The following is an 18,722-nucleotide window of genomic DNA, read 5'->3' as shown; positions in this document are numbered from 1 at the left end:
CGGACACGCCGTCGCTGCCGTGCAGCGATGCTGCTGTGTTTACCTGCTTGCTCTGCGGAGAGATTGTGAAGGCACCTGTGGCTTGAACGGGAGAGTCAAGCATGGTCGCGTAGCTGGGAGGCTGCCGCCGCTCCCATTGTTAACTTGCCAACCAGGAGCTATCGTTTCAAGCGCTCTCGTCGATCGGTCAAGCGGCCTCCTTTGTTTTCGTTTTTGGCATGTTCATATGTTTGGGTTCTGTACGTACGGGCGTGCCTGTGGTGCCCGGAAAAACTAGCGTAACATTTCAAGGCAATATATCAGGACTTCGGGCAGTGTCGCAGGGTAACGGGCGTAACTTTTAAAGAGCTGTGGTTCACTTGAGACGCAAGCGTCGGAAGTGGGTCTTATTTGTCTATCCTTACATGTACGATGCTTGATGAGACTGAAGTAGGAACAAAAACAGGAGGGGGGGGGGGCATACAAATTAGTCCGATGGTCACCTAAAATGCTATTATAATTGTGAATGAAACATGAATAACGAAAGAGTAAAAACTAAAATATGGCACTTACAGTGCTTTCGCGATGTCTGTCCACGTAAGTCGCCATTACCCATATTATCACATTACCGCATGACCCATGAAACTACCCACATTATACATTACTATGAAATTTGTTTTAAAAAGTTTTTAAGATTTTCTGATGAACACCCAGTTCTCTCCTAGTGAATAATCCGAAATCAATGATGAAATCAATACATATTACAACATGAACTGCAAAGTAACTAATCATCTAAGAATGCACACATGGTTTTTCTTCAGGAAAATTAGGTAGCTTTTGGTGGGATGCTATGGGTAATGCAATGGCGTGTTGCTGCAGTAGCATCTCAAAATGTATTATATTGAGAATACACAAAATATATGTTTTTTTTTTTTTTTTGGGGGGGGGGGGGGACTGTGCGGACTTTATGCCTGGCGCCTCGTGTGTTAACATTATCTGTACATCAGGCCTTACTATTAATGTCACCTCATGTTTCAACATTGGCTTAACTGGTTGGCACGGGAATTCTCTCGGGAATACACGCGAAATTTGCTTGGTGTACAATCTGCACGAGTTTTATTGTAGTACCCAGCGAGTGCGACGAGGTGTCGGTTGATCGGGTAACTTCGCTAGATATTGTGTTTTATTTTGCAAGCGACTACGCGCCATAATTTGGCCCCGCTTTTAATGGTTTATAATTGAGTGTTCTTTAAAGGGACAATCGCGGTATAAATCGCAGCGCCTTCAACGGTGACTCGAGCGAAATAATAGGCGCGCGGACCCATCAACCTATCACATGTCAGCGACGACGCCGCTTCCTTCCTGTGTGCTGCCGTCAGAAATGCTGATGCACTGGGAAGCCGATGCCTGGAGCCGCGGTCCGCTCGCCGGTTGTTTCGCTCGAAGCATGTTTGAGAGCGCCGCGGAAGGTTAGCACATGAGCGCAGTTTTGTTTTATGTTTCGCGGGCTTCTCTAAACGCCGGAAAAAATCACCACGCAGCATTTACTACGCTGCCACAAGAAATTGGATCGGTCATTTTGGAATTGTTTCCTCAACGTAACGAAACGTACTTGACCCTAAAGCGAATATGAAAAATTTCGCATAAGGTTATCTTAGTTAATGAACTAATTAAACGCAATATAAAGAATACCATAACGACCTCCACATGACGGCAAACCATATGCTATTGGTTTCATTCAGCTGCGGTTAACCACTTTTTGAAAATATTTGGTTCTCGTTACGTGAAACACCCTGTATAAGCTGACATAAGAATACATGACGTCATTGTGCACCTACGCTGTCTATACAGGTTGCTATCAGAAGCGTGGCCGTCGCGAATAGCGCGCCGTTGCGCTGCCGGAGCTAATCCCGGAGGCCATGGTAGATTAAACGAGCACCACTGTGTGAAAGTGGTGGAAACTTAGCTTTAAAAGCTGGTGTTCTGAAAATCATTTCGCGTGGTGTTGAATGGGTTTCGAACGCGAAGCTTTCTTTGTGATCCGGGCTTTGCTTACCGTGGCTACTTCGGTGGCTGTTGCTTCTGTCTAATCGAATAGGTGGCACTGAAATAACCTGCAGCCGGTCCAACGTGATCGTGCCTCATTTCCTTTATACCACTTCTGATCGACCATGTTACTTCCAGTTTCTATTTCTGCCCTCTTATTTCCAAAATCAGCTTCGGGCCTATTAACTTCCTTCCGGTCGTAGTACACTTACTTAAAGTACACTTGCGTAGTACAACTTGCTTAAAGTGCAAGTTATAGCCACAAGATCGGAAATTTTTCGTCCGGTTTCCCGAATATAGCCAGCATGTAACCAGGACCTGATTAAGAGTGCAGTAATGCAGTCTTTCGAGATAAGACACGTCGTATGCATCTGAGCGTGGAGTGAAACAGGAAGATGTAACGGAGCTTCGCTCCTTAGAGAGAGGGTTTACTAGAAGAGGGCAGAGAAGTCGGCTTGCGCTAGTACGCTCTGGCCTGCTGCTCTCCACAGCGAAGAAAGGAAAGGGGGAAACAAAGTGATAAAGTATTGTGATGGGGATAGGAAGAGGTGATGCGTACAAGGAATAACCACGTAGCATTATGGTTTCTGTAAACTCTAGCATCCAGTCCAGTACTATTGAGAGAATGTATGACTGACACAGTCTGGTCGGACATTGTGGACAATATACGTTCCACTGAGTGCGTCCACTTCAATGCCTGCCAACACTGAGGCCAGCATCTTGCAATCTGACACATAGGGCAATCGCAAAATAGATGTGATAAAGTCTCATGCACTTGGCAGCGTTCACAGTTCCGGCTGTGAGCACGGCCGATAAGGTGCGTGTAGCGCCGGGTGATGTAGATTCCAACAAGGTTTGTTGGACCTGCTGCAATTTTTTGGTAAGCAATAACCAACAGTAAACATGTGGAAATGCTAGAGGAGAACAGGGTGCTTTTCGGTGACTTTATTTTAGCCGAAATTGTACAACATTCATGATATGACCAGTGTCAGTGAAAACAGTGGGCGACGGCTCGCCGGTGGAGCCGCATGCCTGGAGAGAAAAAAACAACCGCTAAATCAATGCGACTACGTTTACAAAATACGTACGAGTCCACTACGATATATTAAGCTGCAGGAGGAGCTGCGTGAAAAAGGTTTGACGTCAACGTGGGTTCTCCTTTCCTGTTTATCTACATGTCTCACTTCAGTGGAGCCGCGCCTTATCAAAGCGGCGAGCCACTTCAAACGTATCTCGACGTGTTTCACAACGTGGCTTCCCAGGCGTCGGGGCACTCGTTCTGCGCAGAGCGAAAATGTGTTCCATGAACCGGATCTACTGAAATCTAGGCCGGCCTCGTCCTAAGCCAACGCCTCAAATAAATATCCTCAAATACAAGCCATTATCATAATATCAATCAATGACAATTGCCGCAAGAAGAAAATGACTCTTATTATCAGTTTCCAGTTGCTGCCACGTACTTGCAAGATTCACTGCTAACACCTCTGTAATGACACCGCGTGCTCGTTGCCTGTGCCTCACCGAAATTGATCTTTGAGAAGACTAGTGCTAGAGGCCCGTTTACGTAGATTTAGGTGCACGTAAAAGAAGCCCAAGTGCTCATAATTTCCGGAGCCCTCCACTACGGCATCTCTCATAATCATATCGTGGTGTCGGGACGTTAAACCCCAACAATTATTATTATAGGAGACAGTGACTGTGTCTGCACTGCACGCGTTTAGTGCAAGTGGCGTACCGCTACGGTGAGCTCTAATTCCGTGCAGCAGTGGATAGTGACGGCTACAGGGCTGTATTTTGGCGTTGGCACTTCTCGAAGCGCCGTTTGGTTTAGTTCCTGCGGCTTACAATATCTCTGAATCATAGGCGTGCGCAGGGTTCTCCTTTAGGGAGGGCGAAGGCGGGCGAAGGTTCATCGCGTGCCCCCCTCCCTATTAAGTCAATATAAGGGGCAGACCTTGCGCCCGCCCCCCTCCCTCTTAGGTGACTAGGAGGGGCCGCCGCCCCCATGCCCCCCCCCCCCCTGCGCATGCCTATTCTCTAAGTCACGTCATCAAGAACGTCGGCCTGGATTTCCATAAATGTAGCGCGCCTTTGTTTCTGTATGGAACACATTTCGACCATGGTTGCCATTCAAACACTAAAATGTGGCGATAAGTTTGCCATCGTGCCAAGCGTAATTAGCTCACAGAGCTGCTACGGCCACTTCGAATGGCACTAAATGCCAATATGGCACCAAACTGATGCAATTTGGCAATACTCGATGTAATCGTAACAACGTACTAAGAGCTCGGCTCAAAATGGGCGCCCGTCGAGGCCTGGTGACGTCACGCGTAAAACAAAGTCATAAATACACTTCAGTTCGTTCCTGCATTACCGTCGACCACGTTTCCGGGCGGTCAGCAAAACAACGTTGGCATCCTTCCATCAAGGTCAACAATCGCAAAAAGGTTCTAAAAATAGCATTCAACCAACAACAAAGGGAAGGAATTGTTTCTTTTTTTTTTCATAAGCATATCAACTGTGAAGAACGTGTCTTGATTATGTTTTTTTTTCTTTCATTACTATAGATTTCTCGAGTAACATTTTAGCCTTAGACTTGACTGTGCATTGTAAAAGAATTCGGTAACCCTATAAATCTAGATCACCGTACTTTCTTGTTCCTACTTTGCAACGTTGAAACAGAAGCACAATATACGCCGAATGAAGAACAGATTGTCTGAGTTTTGGCAGTTTTCAGATTTTTTAACTATGGAATAAATATTTACCTGTGGGAGTTGCACATAGCCCATATATTTGTAGCCGTGAGATTTTTTTTTTTTTTATGTCTGAAGTAGAAAGATAGCAATAGATGTGTGAAACCTATATTAATGCCCTCCCCCTACCCCCTCTCCCCTCCTAATTTAGATATTGAATCAATTCCCTTCAGCTCTCAGGTATTTCTTTTCTTCCTTTTTATATGTGTCAGCCGGCTGCTTATCTTTTCTTTTCCGTTTCATGATGCTGATTTACTATAGATTTTTCCTAAAATCTAGTTACTAGGCCTAAACATCGAGTCCTTGATAAATCCGATGCTGACTCTATTAATTTGTGTCATGAGGCTATGTAATCGACGACTTGCCGAAGCTTCGACAAGTCGTCGATCAGATAAGCGGCGAAAGATATTTCAAACTGTCTTTCCACCTACGAGAGGATCTACCTTTGACTTGGTATATTCGTAGCGAACAACGATACTACACTGTACCTGCTTTCGTAAGCAAAGAAACGGAGATGAAAGAAGAAAGGTATTAATTTGGTTTCTCGTCCCGAGAAAAGGGCGAGAGATAGATTCTGTAGTGGAATTCTTTTACAGTGCATATCGCTACCAACAGTGCATAACACAACCACAGTAGATATTTATAGATATATCACACACACCGTTGAATGATACGAAGGTGTTCACGAACACGACTTGTATATCTATACAGAATTGACAGGTAGCTCCTTTTAAGTTGACCGCTCTTCGCAAGTCCTCTTTTTTTTTTAATTTCTCATTTTATAGAAAAAAGAACATATTTAGGATTAGCGTAGTTAGGGGAGCTGGTGCCAGGTGGCAATGGAGCTATCCTGATATCTCAATACGTTCTGGTAGAGGGTAGCTTGTATACAGGCAAACGAGGGAAAGGGTTTTTGGCATTGGCGCTAGGGTTCGAGGGTTCTAGAACGTTGGCTGGCTACAGGTGAGAGATCGGGTCTGGGACGATTCGGAAGATTCGGTGAAGTGTTGTCACGGTCATCGACGAAGTCTTGGTACACATGCGACAGGGCTGGCATCCTTCACAGCATCACTCTGCAAAATAAGAAAAAAAAAACAAGAATAAATTAGATCTGTTTACATCGTAGCTCTGTTGTTAGTCATGAGTTATTTTCACTGATATTCACAATACGGTTTTTCCTTAACAGCTCACGGTGGTGTTCATGATGAAGGTGTTTGTGCAAGAACTTGAATAACAAAGTTCGTATACGATAGAAAGCCACAGAGAAGGGTGAAAGTTTCGGGGCATGTTTCTATTGTGAATGACACGCGAAGGAAATAGTTTAGTTGGTTATTTTCTTGTCGAATAATGCTGCAGGTGTTATAAACGGGGCAGGTGCGCTCGTCTCGACAACACATTATGCTGTGTAAACAGGAATTATTTGCTTTTTCTGACGAAAAATACCTCATAAATTTTCCGCATATTATTCCAGAAAATTAACTATGCCCCAAATCACACGCTTTTAATTTAATGTAATTGTGTGAATTCTTAAACACAACATCTCGAGTTTGTTTGCACAAGTCACTACTCAGCACAAGTCATAATAATTGGAAGGAAATGCAGCTTGCCAATTAAATTAATAAGAAGCGCGTACCTCATAAACGTAACACGAAGAATTAAGTGTCGCAATCACACCACACAAGCAATTACCTGTAAGCTGTTCGGAAACATGTTCCATGTCGACATGACAGTTTAAAAGTTATTGTGATATCGTAATACCATTATAGCTATTTCAAGACATTATAATTTGTCTACATACGTGCTCTGCAATCATCTGGAGAAAACTTTATAAATCTGTAAGCTCAACAGGAACTCAAGAGTTCCATTATGAGCATAAGTAAAACAAATTGTTTTTTTTTTTTTTTGTTAGACAAAGTTGTTGGACAAAGTTCGAGTTCTGAGGGGCAAAGAGGCGCAGCACCAACGTTGAAACGCCTGAGCTTAGAGGAAGTTCCACTGTACGCTCACATTTACCGTGTATTTTGTTTCAGAGCAGTTCCTTCACTGCCATATTACCATTTCCGGTGATAGGGACCGAATGAAGCATGCTTCTCTTACATCGGATCAGAACGTGTTAATCTATGAAAGAGTGATCGAAAACATTGTGAACAACCAGTCGTAAGAAATTCTATAGAAATATTAGGCGTGATACGGCACAGGAAATAAATAAAATGCTATACCGTTCTTACCTTAGGACTTCTGAGAGGCTGTGGGAACTTCCTTGTGCTTGATCACCGTGGGAATGGTCTTTTCTGTAAAGCAGTTGTGAACGTAGAGAGATGAAAGAAAAGGGAAAGAAAATTCAAGCCATGATTTTTCATAATAGCTGTGGATAAGGAAACGTGTGGATCACAAACAACCGCGCTAAAGACAAGTGAAAAATTTCGTGGGGTTTGTCTGTTGTACGTGTACTGCTGACCTTTTAAATACGTAGTCGTATGCTGACCGCAAAAATTATGGTTTCCGCTATAAGCGTTCGGAAAACTGGAACAGGAAGCCAGATCTGCGGAGTTTGGAGTGAGCTTTGCGGCTTTTGACGCAAGGAGGTCCAGAACAATATTGAATAAAAATAAAGAAAAGGTGTGCCTGGAATACTGACACAACATCCGAAACAAGATAACAGGGAAGAAAGACGACAGGTTATAAGTTGCTGTTTTTCTACGCAGCGGCATCATCGTCCACCCCGGCCCTTCTACCTCGCGTACCAGGTTCTCTCTATCATGCATACGAGGAACAGTGATTTACGCAACCGCGAGTCATTGACAACCGATTGCACATCGGAAACGACAACGTATAGCAAACTAGACAAGAATCTGTTTTTTTTTTAGATAACGCCGCTATCTGTGTGGGCTGACAGCGCGCGTGTTGCAGCCAGCCAGAATTACCTGGCCCAGCTTTTGCACCCGCCGCTGATTACCTGCAAGATAGGGTGCGCGGGTCGTATATGCAGTAAGCCGTTACTTTCCACACCGGACCTCACTCAGCCGAGGCTGACCAGTGGAGGAGGTGCACATCCATCGGTCCCCCTCCTCACTTTCACTTAGACGAATGGTGAAGCAGAGTAGGATCATCAAATCACTCCCCATTAACGCAGTGTACATACTATGTTGTCTAAGCGTTAAACGATAAAAAATATGTTATTGTTAGAGACACCTCTGAAGCTATAATCAATGATCGAACATTATGCGCGAATTAGAGGGTGTTTAGTGTGTCGATTCTTGTTGAATTGGCTTACTCTTTTCCTCTCGGAGTCGTATGGCGGCGTTCCTAACCCTGGCGTTGGCTAGCTTGGCCGCCTGATGTTCTGTCGCCTCTGGAAAGAGCCGCTGGGGAAGCTGGTTCGACACTGGACCGCTGTACTGAGCGCTTGGGAACTCGCGAAGCATGTCCACCAGGGCGGCGAGCATAATGTCTGTGGAGAAGATTCAACAGAAGAGTCTTTAGAGGCGTCCCGAAATAGTATACAACGAAATGTAAAACTCCAACATGACTTTCGTTTCTTGCTTTGTTCGTATGCCGTAAGAAAGTTTAGTACAACGTAAAAACCTGCGCGTGTTCATTATGCATGATGAACCACAGCGCAACTGCCGAGATGGGGACGACGAGATATGAACGTTAAAAAAAAAAAAAAAAAACCATCAGGCAAAGCTTGCACTAAGCCGCGCAAGGCTTGAAACAGCGAAACTGGTCGACTCTAAAGACTATAGACTCTGGTTGGTTCTAGGTTGTTTATAGGCCTTAGCTAGGTGACGCAGGTTGTTTCTAGGTTGCTTATAGGCCGTTTCTAGGCTTTAGCTAGGTGATGCGAGTTTGTTTATGCGTTGATTGTCAGGGCAGAGAGGTTCGAGTTGAACCACAGACAGTCACAGACAGGACACGGATATCCAAACTCCAGACACAGAACCTCACGCTGAAACCAAGCGTTCGCACCTCTCATATGGACACGTCGTCGTTGACGTAGGCCTTCCATCGCTTCGGGGTCTTCTCGCAGCCTCCGTTGCCTTTCTCGTTCTCTAGTATTCTCTCGTTCTTCGTACTCGGGGTCTTCGGCTCGCCGCCGTCGCTTCGTAGCCATTTGATGGCTAACTGTTGAATTGGGACTTACATAATTTCTGTGGCGCGTACGCGTTTATGATGATGATAGTTTTTTTTTGTGCGGGGTTTACAAGGAACGATTTGCTGAACAGCTTCGCCGTTTAAAGAAAGTCGACGTACACCTTACAATTTATTGTGACGCATGCACTTACGAGCCTTAGTTTGAGAATCGCCGCATGAATGGTAATAGTTCGGGCACCCGTGAAATAATCGAGGCAGCAGCGATTGACCACTGGGGTGAGCAATGCGTAAGCGTGGCTCACCCCAGTGGTCACTCACCAAGAAAGAATTAAACTATATATATATATATATATATATATATATATATATATATATATATATATATATATATATATATATATATATATATATATATATATATCTTACTATCTTAATTAATTTCATTTCTTGCTGCTTTATAATGTGGTTTTCTGTGGTTTCCATGTATTTGTATTATCTTTTAAGGTTACGTTTACGTATGCCCGTTTCTGAAGAAAGCAAACCACTTGTAAGTCAGCGCCTCGTTCGTGCTTCTTCTTATCGTCCCCGTCTCGCTGGATGCGCTGTGGTTCATGATCATAAGAAGGTTCGTGCAAACGTAATGCAAGTACCGAGTGGTACTGCACAAGCCTGAAGTAAGGCAGAAGTACTGTCTTGAAATCGTCGATTATAAAAAGCAATAAGAAGGAAAATCAGGTACGGATGACTAGGACGCCCGGAAAAGAGAAGCCCATTTGGTGTAAGTGTTTGCACGTTCTTCGTGCATTTCATCACGCAACTTCCAAGGAGATTCACGAGAGTTCTTCTTCAAGAAAGATCGTGAACAAATTCAAGGAATAACAATGCACAAACGACACATTTTACACTTACCGAGGACCTTCTTCTCAACTTCACCAGACAGCTTGTTTTGGGACACCTCGGTTTCCACAAAGTTGGCAAACCTCGCTAAGGCTTCCTCGGCACTCTGATCCCCTGCAAAAATAAAAATGAAAATAAAAAATAAAAATAAAAAAATATGAAATCACAATTTTGTTTCAGAACCAGACTTCAGGTTGTGCACTTTTTACCGGCAAAGATGTGATTAAAAATATTGGCAAGAACTTCCTCCTGTGGAAATGGCTGATAGTGCGTTAGCGTTATACCGAACCGTTTATGGGGCCCGTATGACTATAGTGGCCTACTTTATTTCTGCTTTGACTGTAGCGGGAACTATACGCGCTTTGTATGCTTCACCAAGTACAGTAGAACAAATGAACTTCCTTGTAAAACCTCTGCTGACAACTCCTTCTTTTGTTATGTCATCATGCTGTTGCGCAAGGAACACGCACACGTTTTTGCCTGGAGGCACAAACTTAAGAGTGGGCAGCACAGAGTTGGTGCATAGCTTACCGAGCGAATTGCGGCGCAAGCTGAAAACGGGGGAAAATCGAGAGCACACCGGAAAGAAGACGAGAGAAGACGGGCACTACGCTTCATCAAAGCCTCACCCTTGACGATGCTATGGGCAAACATGTCCTTTGCGAGCCAGTAGATGATTTCCTCGAGCGAGTACTCGTCATAGAGCGACGAGCCCCGCAACTTCTTCAGCGCGCCCATGACGTCGTCTTCGGCCTGCTGCTGAGCCGACCGGACGCGCTGCTCTTCTCCCAGCCGCTCGAGTTCCAGCACGCTCAGCTTGCCGGGCGCCAGTCCACCAGGCATCATCAGCCTCTCGCCGACGCGCTTCTGGGCTTCTGTGCCGCTTGGCGACGCCGAGGCCTGCGAGGTATAGACGGGTCCAGAAACTGAGCGCTAGTTTCGGTTTCAAGGACCATGCGCGATCCTAGCGGTTCATTGTTGAATGGCAGCATAGCCACACACAGACAATGATGAGAAGGACCACAAATACAGAGCACTGCTTACAAGTGAATTTTTATTCGAGAAAGACTATAGGCCAAAAACACCGACAAGCTTCCTGCATAGACCTATAATAAAATCTGTGAGCACTATCGTCTCGAACGGCGAAAGTTTCCGTTACCTCACCCTCAACTAAAACGACCACAAGCACTATCCTTCCGTCTCCTACAGACAGGAGCATATCCCTCACCGGCAGTTTATGCAAGATTCATAAGCGAACTAAGGCCTGGATGCCACCGATGCGGCATACCGCGAGGTAACTTACCACACATGCTGTGGCAATGCCCCGAGTTTCGCGCGAACGACGGGTCTCCAACCACAGAAAAGGACTGGGACACATTCCTCACAAGTCCCCACGAGGACGACCAACTTGTGGCCGTCCAGAGGGCTCACGACCTGGCCGTCGAGTTTCAACTCCCGGTCCCGTCGTGGGTGCGGCCCTCAGACGAGGCCCCGTAGGGGGCTATCGCCTCCTCAGGACCAAATAAAGTTATTTAGATAGATAGATAGATGTGCTAACTGAAGGTTGTAGGTCAGTCATGGTGTACAGAGGTCAACACACTCATCCGGAACACAAGAACGGCGCGCTCCGGACTGCATTGGCGACGAATGCCGATTACACCTGGTTTGAAAGAGCCCAAATTATAGCACGCACGATGCTCAAGTATGGTAAGCAAGGAATACAAAAGGGAGAAGGCAGGGAGGTTAACCAGACAGAGTCCAGTTGGCTACCCTACGCCGGGGGAAAGGGAAGCGAAATGGAAAGATGGGAGAGAGAGAGAGAAAAGCGAGAAAAAAACAAAGGAAGTGATCAATAAATGCGCTGACACATATGTGGCGGTGGCACTGTACAATAGTCGCAAGCGTTCACAAATGCCAGTAGTCCTCAAAAAACCACAAAAGTGCTTTACCTGCTTTGTGGGGCGACGAGCGATCAATGTGGACTGTCTCAAACTACTTGTTATCTGTATACACGGCGATGGCGAGTGCTGAAACGTGCCGGAACGTGCCGTCTCAGCGTTCTAGACAAGTGTGTTGACCGCTGCAACACCAACTAGCCCATGTTTCAGTCTTGTTACAATGCTAGCGGTTGTTGGGCACCATAAGATTTGGTGGAACATGGTAACGCAATAACACTTTGACTTGGGCTAGTTGGTACATACTCGGAAACATGCAGCGCGACTTGGACGAAGACAGGACACACATAAAAGACGGCGCTCGTCTGTGTTTTATGCGTCTCCTGAGTCGCGCTGCATGTATCCGAGAAGGTAACGCAGGTGTGTATATTCAGATTTATCGTCACGCTCAAGTTTTTAGAAGTAAAAAAAAATTGAATGAACGGTGAATAAATATTCCTTCCGTTTAATTATTTCTATTTATCTTTTCAAGAATTTTAAGTCGGGCGAAGCGCGGGAAGCGGATGACATCGTGCGTCCGTCGTGCTTGTCTCCCCTCACCCTTGCCATTCGCATAGCGAAAGCACAGATCAAATTGGGCGCTGTCATATGCTTCGGTTATTGCGCCAGGCTGTCAAGCATGAAAGTGGCGAAGCTACCATAGAAATATTTTCCATCTTTGCGCAGCGCACGAAATTGACAAGGCACACAAGAGAAGAGGACGGGACAAGCGCTGATCTTCAACTGAAAGATTTTATTTGAAAAAAAAAACAGCTGTGTCCCAGCGGTGGCTACATGGTTGAGCGTCCGCTTCCAATGCGGGAGGTACCGGGTTCGATTCCCAGTGCCGACCGGGAACCCACCGGTTTTTCCAAGGGGGTAGAGGAGTACACCTACCTGGCGCTCGGTTGTTAATGGGTACTCATCTCGAAAGGTGGCCCCATAAGGTTCTGTGAAGGCCCCTGGGCGCACCTTAACCCACCACAGCCTTGGTGAAATAGTTAAGCATCCGCCGCTGCTGTGGGAGGCAGAGAATTGCTGCCGCCGCGTACCTACCGGTAAAATAGGGACAAGCGCACTTCCGGCCTGGTGCTCGGCAGAACGAAGTTCATAGTCGCTTGGGAGGGCACCCACCATGTGGGAAATTGGCGGCATGGGACCGCCAGACCTAAAAATAAGGTCACCCTCTATTTATATATATATATATATATATGCGCAAAGATGGATAAGTTCCAACTCATCCGCCTATCAATCCTACTATAGAAATCTTGACGAGATATGCAACGAACGAAAGACGCCACAAACCACGTCGGTCGAACGTCAAAACAACATCGCGGACACGGCTAAATCGGGCCATCACATGTCTTGTGCGGCTACGTGGTGTTCCAATACTGGGATTTTCAGTTATGCAAAGTTTTTCGCATTTCTTAATGACCCCAGGTAAGAGCATAAGTGTTTGACCATATTTTGTCAGCAGGTACTCATTTTGAATGTGTTAACAGGTCCTGTGCCAGCCACAGAACTCTGGCTTGCACAGGACCAGCCAGAGCGAAGTTTGCCCTTGCACATCGGCGTTCGTGTACACTCGTGCATTCCTTGGGTTAATCTAACGTTTCGTTACCACGTCAACAACGCTATCCTTAGTGTTTTTGTGAAGCGTGTTGAGCTCTGTACGAGCTGTGTCCCAGTGTTTAAGAAATGAATAGACGCGTGTAAACTAAGTGCGGCAGAAAAAAATGTATGCAGTTGCACTTAACGTGAAAGCCGTAGGAAGTGCCGAGCTGTGAGTCGCCTGCCCTTCAGCGGCGCTCGCGTTGACGGGCAAGCGCGCGCTGGCGTTCCAAACGTACAACCTGCTCTGTACTACACATGGCTATGCTATGCTTTACGCTCCTCTCGTTTCCTTCCTCCTCACCTTCACATCTCTCTTCCTCACGTTCACTTTTCATTTCCACCCCTTGCTTACTGTATACACGGCTTGCCATCATTTGCCCTCCCTCCTCTTATCCCTCCTCCTCACCCGCCCTTCCCTTTACACTCCCTTGCAATACTGTACCACACCCGGCTATGCTATTCTCTGCCCTTCCTCTCTTTCTTTCCTCCTCACCCTCACTTCCCTTTCCCACCTCTTGCTACACGATACTGCGCGTGTCTATGCTACACGTGGCTGTACTATACATGGTTTTTCCTGCGCGCTGCCATAAATTGCTATGCTATGCTTTACCATCTCCCTGCCTCCTTTCCCTCCTCTTTACCCTCACTTTCCTTTCCAGCCCCCCTTGCTATACTATTCTATACATGGCTATGCCATAGGTGGCTATACTTATACATGGTTTTGCCTGCGTGACGCCAAGCTACATGAGGCGACAGCATACGACAGCATGCGACGGCATACGACAGCCCGGGCCCCTAATGTTCTCCGCACTTAGAAGGGGTTCGTAAACACCGCACAATTCAGCGGCATCTGCTCCATAATATGGCCAAAATCGCCGTGCGATAAACGGACCTGCAAGAGTACAATCCCACAGCTATTTAGGCCGGCATTCTAGGATTCTGTGCGCCGAGAGCGGCGGCGCGTCGACAAGACGGGCTAACCCGGCCACTATCGAGTATCGACGACCTGTGCTCGCTGTATCGAGGGCACCCGCAAATAACATGATCGATAGTTTCCTCGCTGCCGCAGAGGTCGCAAGCGGCGCTATTTTTCCATCCCTCTGAATGCTAAGGATTCGAGAATTGCTCCAGCAACTGGCCGCGGTAGCTCAGTGTGTCGCGCTAATGAACTCGAAGTCGCGGGTTCCATCCTGGCCTTGGAAGCTACATTTCATTGGTGGGCGGAATACAAGAAAGCTCGCGTACTGTGATTTGGACGCTGGTTATTTGAATCGCATGTTTGTCAGAGATATTACGGAACCCCTCTCCACACATACGGCGTTCCTCCTGAACAGATAGTGGTAATGGCGTGTAGAACCTCAGAATTTGTTTGGTATATTTAAACGCTCGCCCCCCTCCCCCACTCCCCTGCCCTGCCCACCCCCTTGCTATGCCATCAGATCCCATTAATGGTTGATCGACACTGTAACATAGTTTTCTCGCATTTTCTTTAGCTTACGTTTCCAGTCACGCTCATCACCAGTATTTGCTGACGCCGACCAGTCCGTACATAGCCAATAAGCATCTGTAGACAACCGAATCAAATAACTGGATCCATGTAGTAGGAAGGCAATGTTAGTGTTATAACAGTGACTCGACAACATTAGCGGACGTTAACAATTATTTTAATCATCCTTAGCGAAACATTATTAGCCATCATTTAACAATCACCAGCCGACATATGCCATAATTTAACCGACACTACCAGCAAGACGTCCCTTTTGTCGAAACGAAGCGTAAGAAACGTTCATTGGCGTATTTCTGTGGGAACGAGCAACGTTAAACTATAGCCTGTTAAATCATAGGAGTACATATATAAGTGTTTGTGTGTAAAACTAATGTCGCCAACTGTGCTTAGGTGGTACTGACGGGCTAGTTGGGTTGTACATGATCTTGAGAACACCAGCGCAAAACAAGCATGCACACAACACGGGCGCTGACAATCAGCGCCTGTGTTGTGTGTATCCTGGTTTGTCTGTCCATGTTTTCTAAAATTTTTGCGCTGGTGTTCTCAAGATCGCCAGCTATAACAAACAGTATGTCTTTCTCTTGTTCAGTCCACGCAAAGTGTCATATATGAAGTGTTCAATACCTATTGTCGCTGCCCTGGGTTGATATTGACTGTGAATCACCCGTGGAGCGTACACGCATCACGGGCCGTGGTATGCGCGTATGCGCCACACGCGACTCTTGGAGAGGGTTTCATGACGTACGCGACAGCCATGTCATTCATGACCTGGAAGTCATGTTCGTTATACACTCATACCCTCCTTTGCTAACTTTCGTATATACCAAGTTAAGAAGGTGACCACAAGTGCACCCAGACTTAGGTGGCTAGATAGATAGATAGATATGATTATGAGGGACGCCGTAGTGGAGAGCGCCGACAATTTCGACCACCTGGGGTTCTTTAACATTCACCTAAACCTAAGCATACGCACCTCTAGCATTTGGCCTCCGTCGAAATGTAGCCGCCGCGGCCGGGATTCGATCCCGCGATCTTCGGGTCAGCGGTCAAGCACCATAACCACTAGACCACCGCGGGGGTCGATAGATAGATAGAAACGGTCAAAGTGAATTTGGTCCGCACATTTAGAAATAATTACCTGGTGCTGGGACGCCAACGCCTTGTTCTTGTCTTCTCCAGCGGAGTTTGTCTTTGCAGCAGCTGAGGCGCTCGAAGAACCGGCCGCCTTGCTGCTTCCGCCAGCCTTTGACGATCCCTGTGACGTCACTTCTTTAGTGGTGGCTGGCTTGGCGGCGGGAGACTTCGGCTTTTCTGCTGCCGCCACCTTGGGGTTAGGAGCTTGGCCAGCCTTCTGAGATGATTTGGCGGCCACTGGAATCTTGGGTGGATGGTCCATTTCGCGTGTGCCAAGAGCTTCTCCCAGACGACGCTGCGCCTGCGTGTATAGACGCAAGAAGAGTGGAATGCAGCGCAACGCAATAGCAGGTAAGCCTCTAAGTGTATGCTAAGTATAGTTCGTTTGTGTGCGCTCCAGGTTGATTATGCAACGAGATTAATCAGCAAGCGGAATTCGGGAACCTAATAGCCCATGATTCGCGAGATTGGACTTAACGATTATTGTGTGCATGGACAGGACACATTTTTTTCGTATTCTCGTGTTCTTTGTATTTGTAGAATGCCTGAACAAAGGTTTCTTGGAGGACTTCTCGACGTCGCTATCTGCGTTTAACATAGGAAAAGCCAATGAGGGTGCCCCATAGAAGGAAGCAAGAAATTTGGTGACAGAATACAGAAAGTGTGGGCATGTTCATACGCTATCTCTTTACTTCGCTTATATTTTCTTGACGTGCGAGAAAACTTCCAATATTTAAGGATGGCAAGTCGCCTGATACGCCAGGCCAGAACTTTTAGTGGAGTGGAACCGTTAACGTTTTCACGACGCGCTGAAGGTCTGATGCTTCCTGGCTTTCGTGCCTAATTGAGAAAGTATCTTTATTATGTGTACTAAATGAGACACTTCAGATGAACAAAAAAAAAAAAAACACCTGAAACAACGTTTATAGTGTTTAGCAGTCTTGTCACAATAGTAGCGTAGTCGCGTTAACGAGAGGCTCTATGCGTAACGATGACTGACGTGTGACAACAATAGAAAGCGATGCCGTTAAGCCCCGTGAAATTATTAATTAGTCTGACACACGTCGCAACACGGAAACTATAAATAACATCGTATAATGGACGGACGGTGCGCGAGGTTTAAATCCCGACACGCGAAGGCGTGTCGCTGCGTGACACCGTGGATAGAAAGAACAGCAGCTTGTGCCTTGATTTCCTGCAGGGATTACGAAGCGCGGACGAAAAAGATACCGCCAGGTTTTCGCATCGCCACGGCGTGCAGATTAGCAGCTGGTGATTAGGCAGAGCGGCCAGCGCGAGCACAAAAGACGTATCTCGGTCTCTATCATGGACCCTCCGCAATATACATATAGCTGCGCACGCATATTGAAAAACACCTTCTCCATGAGAATTCACCATCCTTACCTTTCTCCTCGCATTGTAACTATCAAGACAGGCGGTCATATTAGGCCGCAGGAAAACTGAAGATTTCGGCCTCCTCTATCTGGCTAGCGTACCTTGGTGTACAAGAGAGGAAAATTCCAACCTGCAAACTTATGCTGTTCAAAACCCCATAGCCCGTCGAAAGACATTGTTACATGTTCCGCGGGTGTAGTGACTTTTGGCCCCGTAAAACGTTTAATGGGTACATGAAGAGGCAATGCTTACGTCGTTGCTGTAACGGGATAATCTTTTTAAGAGAGCTCAAAGGGTATGCTGACAAGGACATTTCCTGTTTTTTTTTTCGTTTTTTTTTGCGTGAAATAAAAGGCCATATCCTCAAGAGCCTAGAAAGTGTACTGGTAAGAGTGAGTGCACCCTGAAAAAATTGTTACAACATGTTTTTAAAAGCTATCTTCAGTTACTCATGTACCCAGGCGCCACGACACGGTATGAACTTCTGGTCACGTGCTCCTGCATGATATCGCGACGTTTCCATGGCCGCTCCGTCCCGTGGCTCCGTTGGTGACGGACAAGCGGCAATTTTGTCTGTCTTGGTTCCTGTCGTTAGTGAAACTAACCATACTGGTACGTGAAGTCACGAAAACTGTAGCCTGACATCACGTTAAGGTCCATGTCAGTAGGTGCAAAAAATTGACTCCAAATATCAAAATAAGATGTCTCTTCAGCATTTCCCGAGCTTCGCACTTGCTCTGAGCCGTCTTCGTATACAGGAAGAGATTTGTATCGCACATGAAAGGCAGCTCCGAAGATGATCGTCAGTACTGCTCAGCGCACCTTGAATTCGTCCTTCTTCTTCATGTTGATTGCCTCGCGAAGCTCCTGGATCTTGCGCAGCTTCTCCTGTTGAGCGCGGATGTAGTTTATCTCGGCCTTCACGTCCTGCAGGTACACGATGGCCTCCTCACGCGTCATCTGCGACAGAGAATGAATGAATGAATGAATGAATGAATGAATGAATGAATGTGTAAATGGTAATATTGCCCATATTGCAAGAAAACAGGGAGCGTTTGTTAGTCAACTGGTAGTACTGTGAAGAACTCCGCGTGCGAAGCACAAAACTGGTAAGGTGGTCTCGTGGTCGTTTTTTCAGATAAGTACGACGCCTGTCGGTAAATACTTCCGGCAGCCAGTGTATTGCTTTTACTTCACGAAACCCGTTTTTGCAAAACAACCTTGTTCGATTTACTTTAGACACACAATGAACAAAGAATAATACTATGCAGCAAGGGCCCGATGAGACTCCGAGAGAACGGAAACAATACTGCAGGAAAAGACGTGTGCGTAAGCGGATTCGCAAGCCGTTTACATTCAGTGGCAGTT

The 18,722-nt window shown here is 46.3% G+C and overlaps 1 protein-coding gene across 2 annotated transcripts in view; it reads right to left on the bottom strand.

Annotated features, from left to right (window-relative positions):
- Positions 1 to 4,028: 4,028 nt before the first annotated feature.
- The window catches only part of LOC119393533 (uncharacterized), a 105,836-nt gene continuing 91,142 nt past the window's right edge, over positions 4,029 to 18,722 (bottom strand). For both annotated transcript variants that reach the window (XM_049416270.1, XM_049416269.1), the window contains 7 exons: positions 18,177 to 18,314; positions 15,964 to 16,260; positions 10,400 to 10,670; positions 9,783 to 9,884; positions 8,053 to 8,229; positions 7,007 to 7,069; positions 4,029 to 5,851 (listed from right to left, as the gene is read on the bottom strand). In XM_049416270.1, the coding sequence (XP_049272227.1) occupies positions 7,008 to 7,069; positions 8,053 to 8,229; positions 9,783 to 9,884; positions 10,400 to 10,670; positions 15,964 to 16,260; positions 18,177 to 18,314 (1,047 nt within the window). In that variant the 3' untranslated portion in view covers positions 4,029 to 5,851; position 7,007. The remainder of the gene's footprint in view (positions 5,852 to 7,006; positions 7,070 to 8,052; positions 8,230 to 9,782; positions 9,885 to 10,399; positions 10,671 to 15,963; positions 16,261 to 18,176; positions 18,315 to 18,722) is intronic.

Source organism: Rhipicephalus sanguineus, chromosome 5 (genome assembly GCF_013339695.2).
Source record: "Rhipicephalus sanguineus isolate Rsan-2018 chromosome 5, BIME_Rsan_1.4, whole genome shotgun sequence".
Taxonomy (NCBI): Eukaryota; Metazoa; Arthropoda; class Arachnida; order Ixodida; family Ixodidae; genus Rhipicephalus; species Rhipicephalus sanguineus.
The sequence above is the reverse complement of the archived record's forward strand: the minus strand, read 5'-3'. Positions and strand labels throughout refer to the sequence as shown.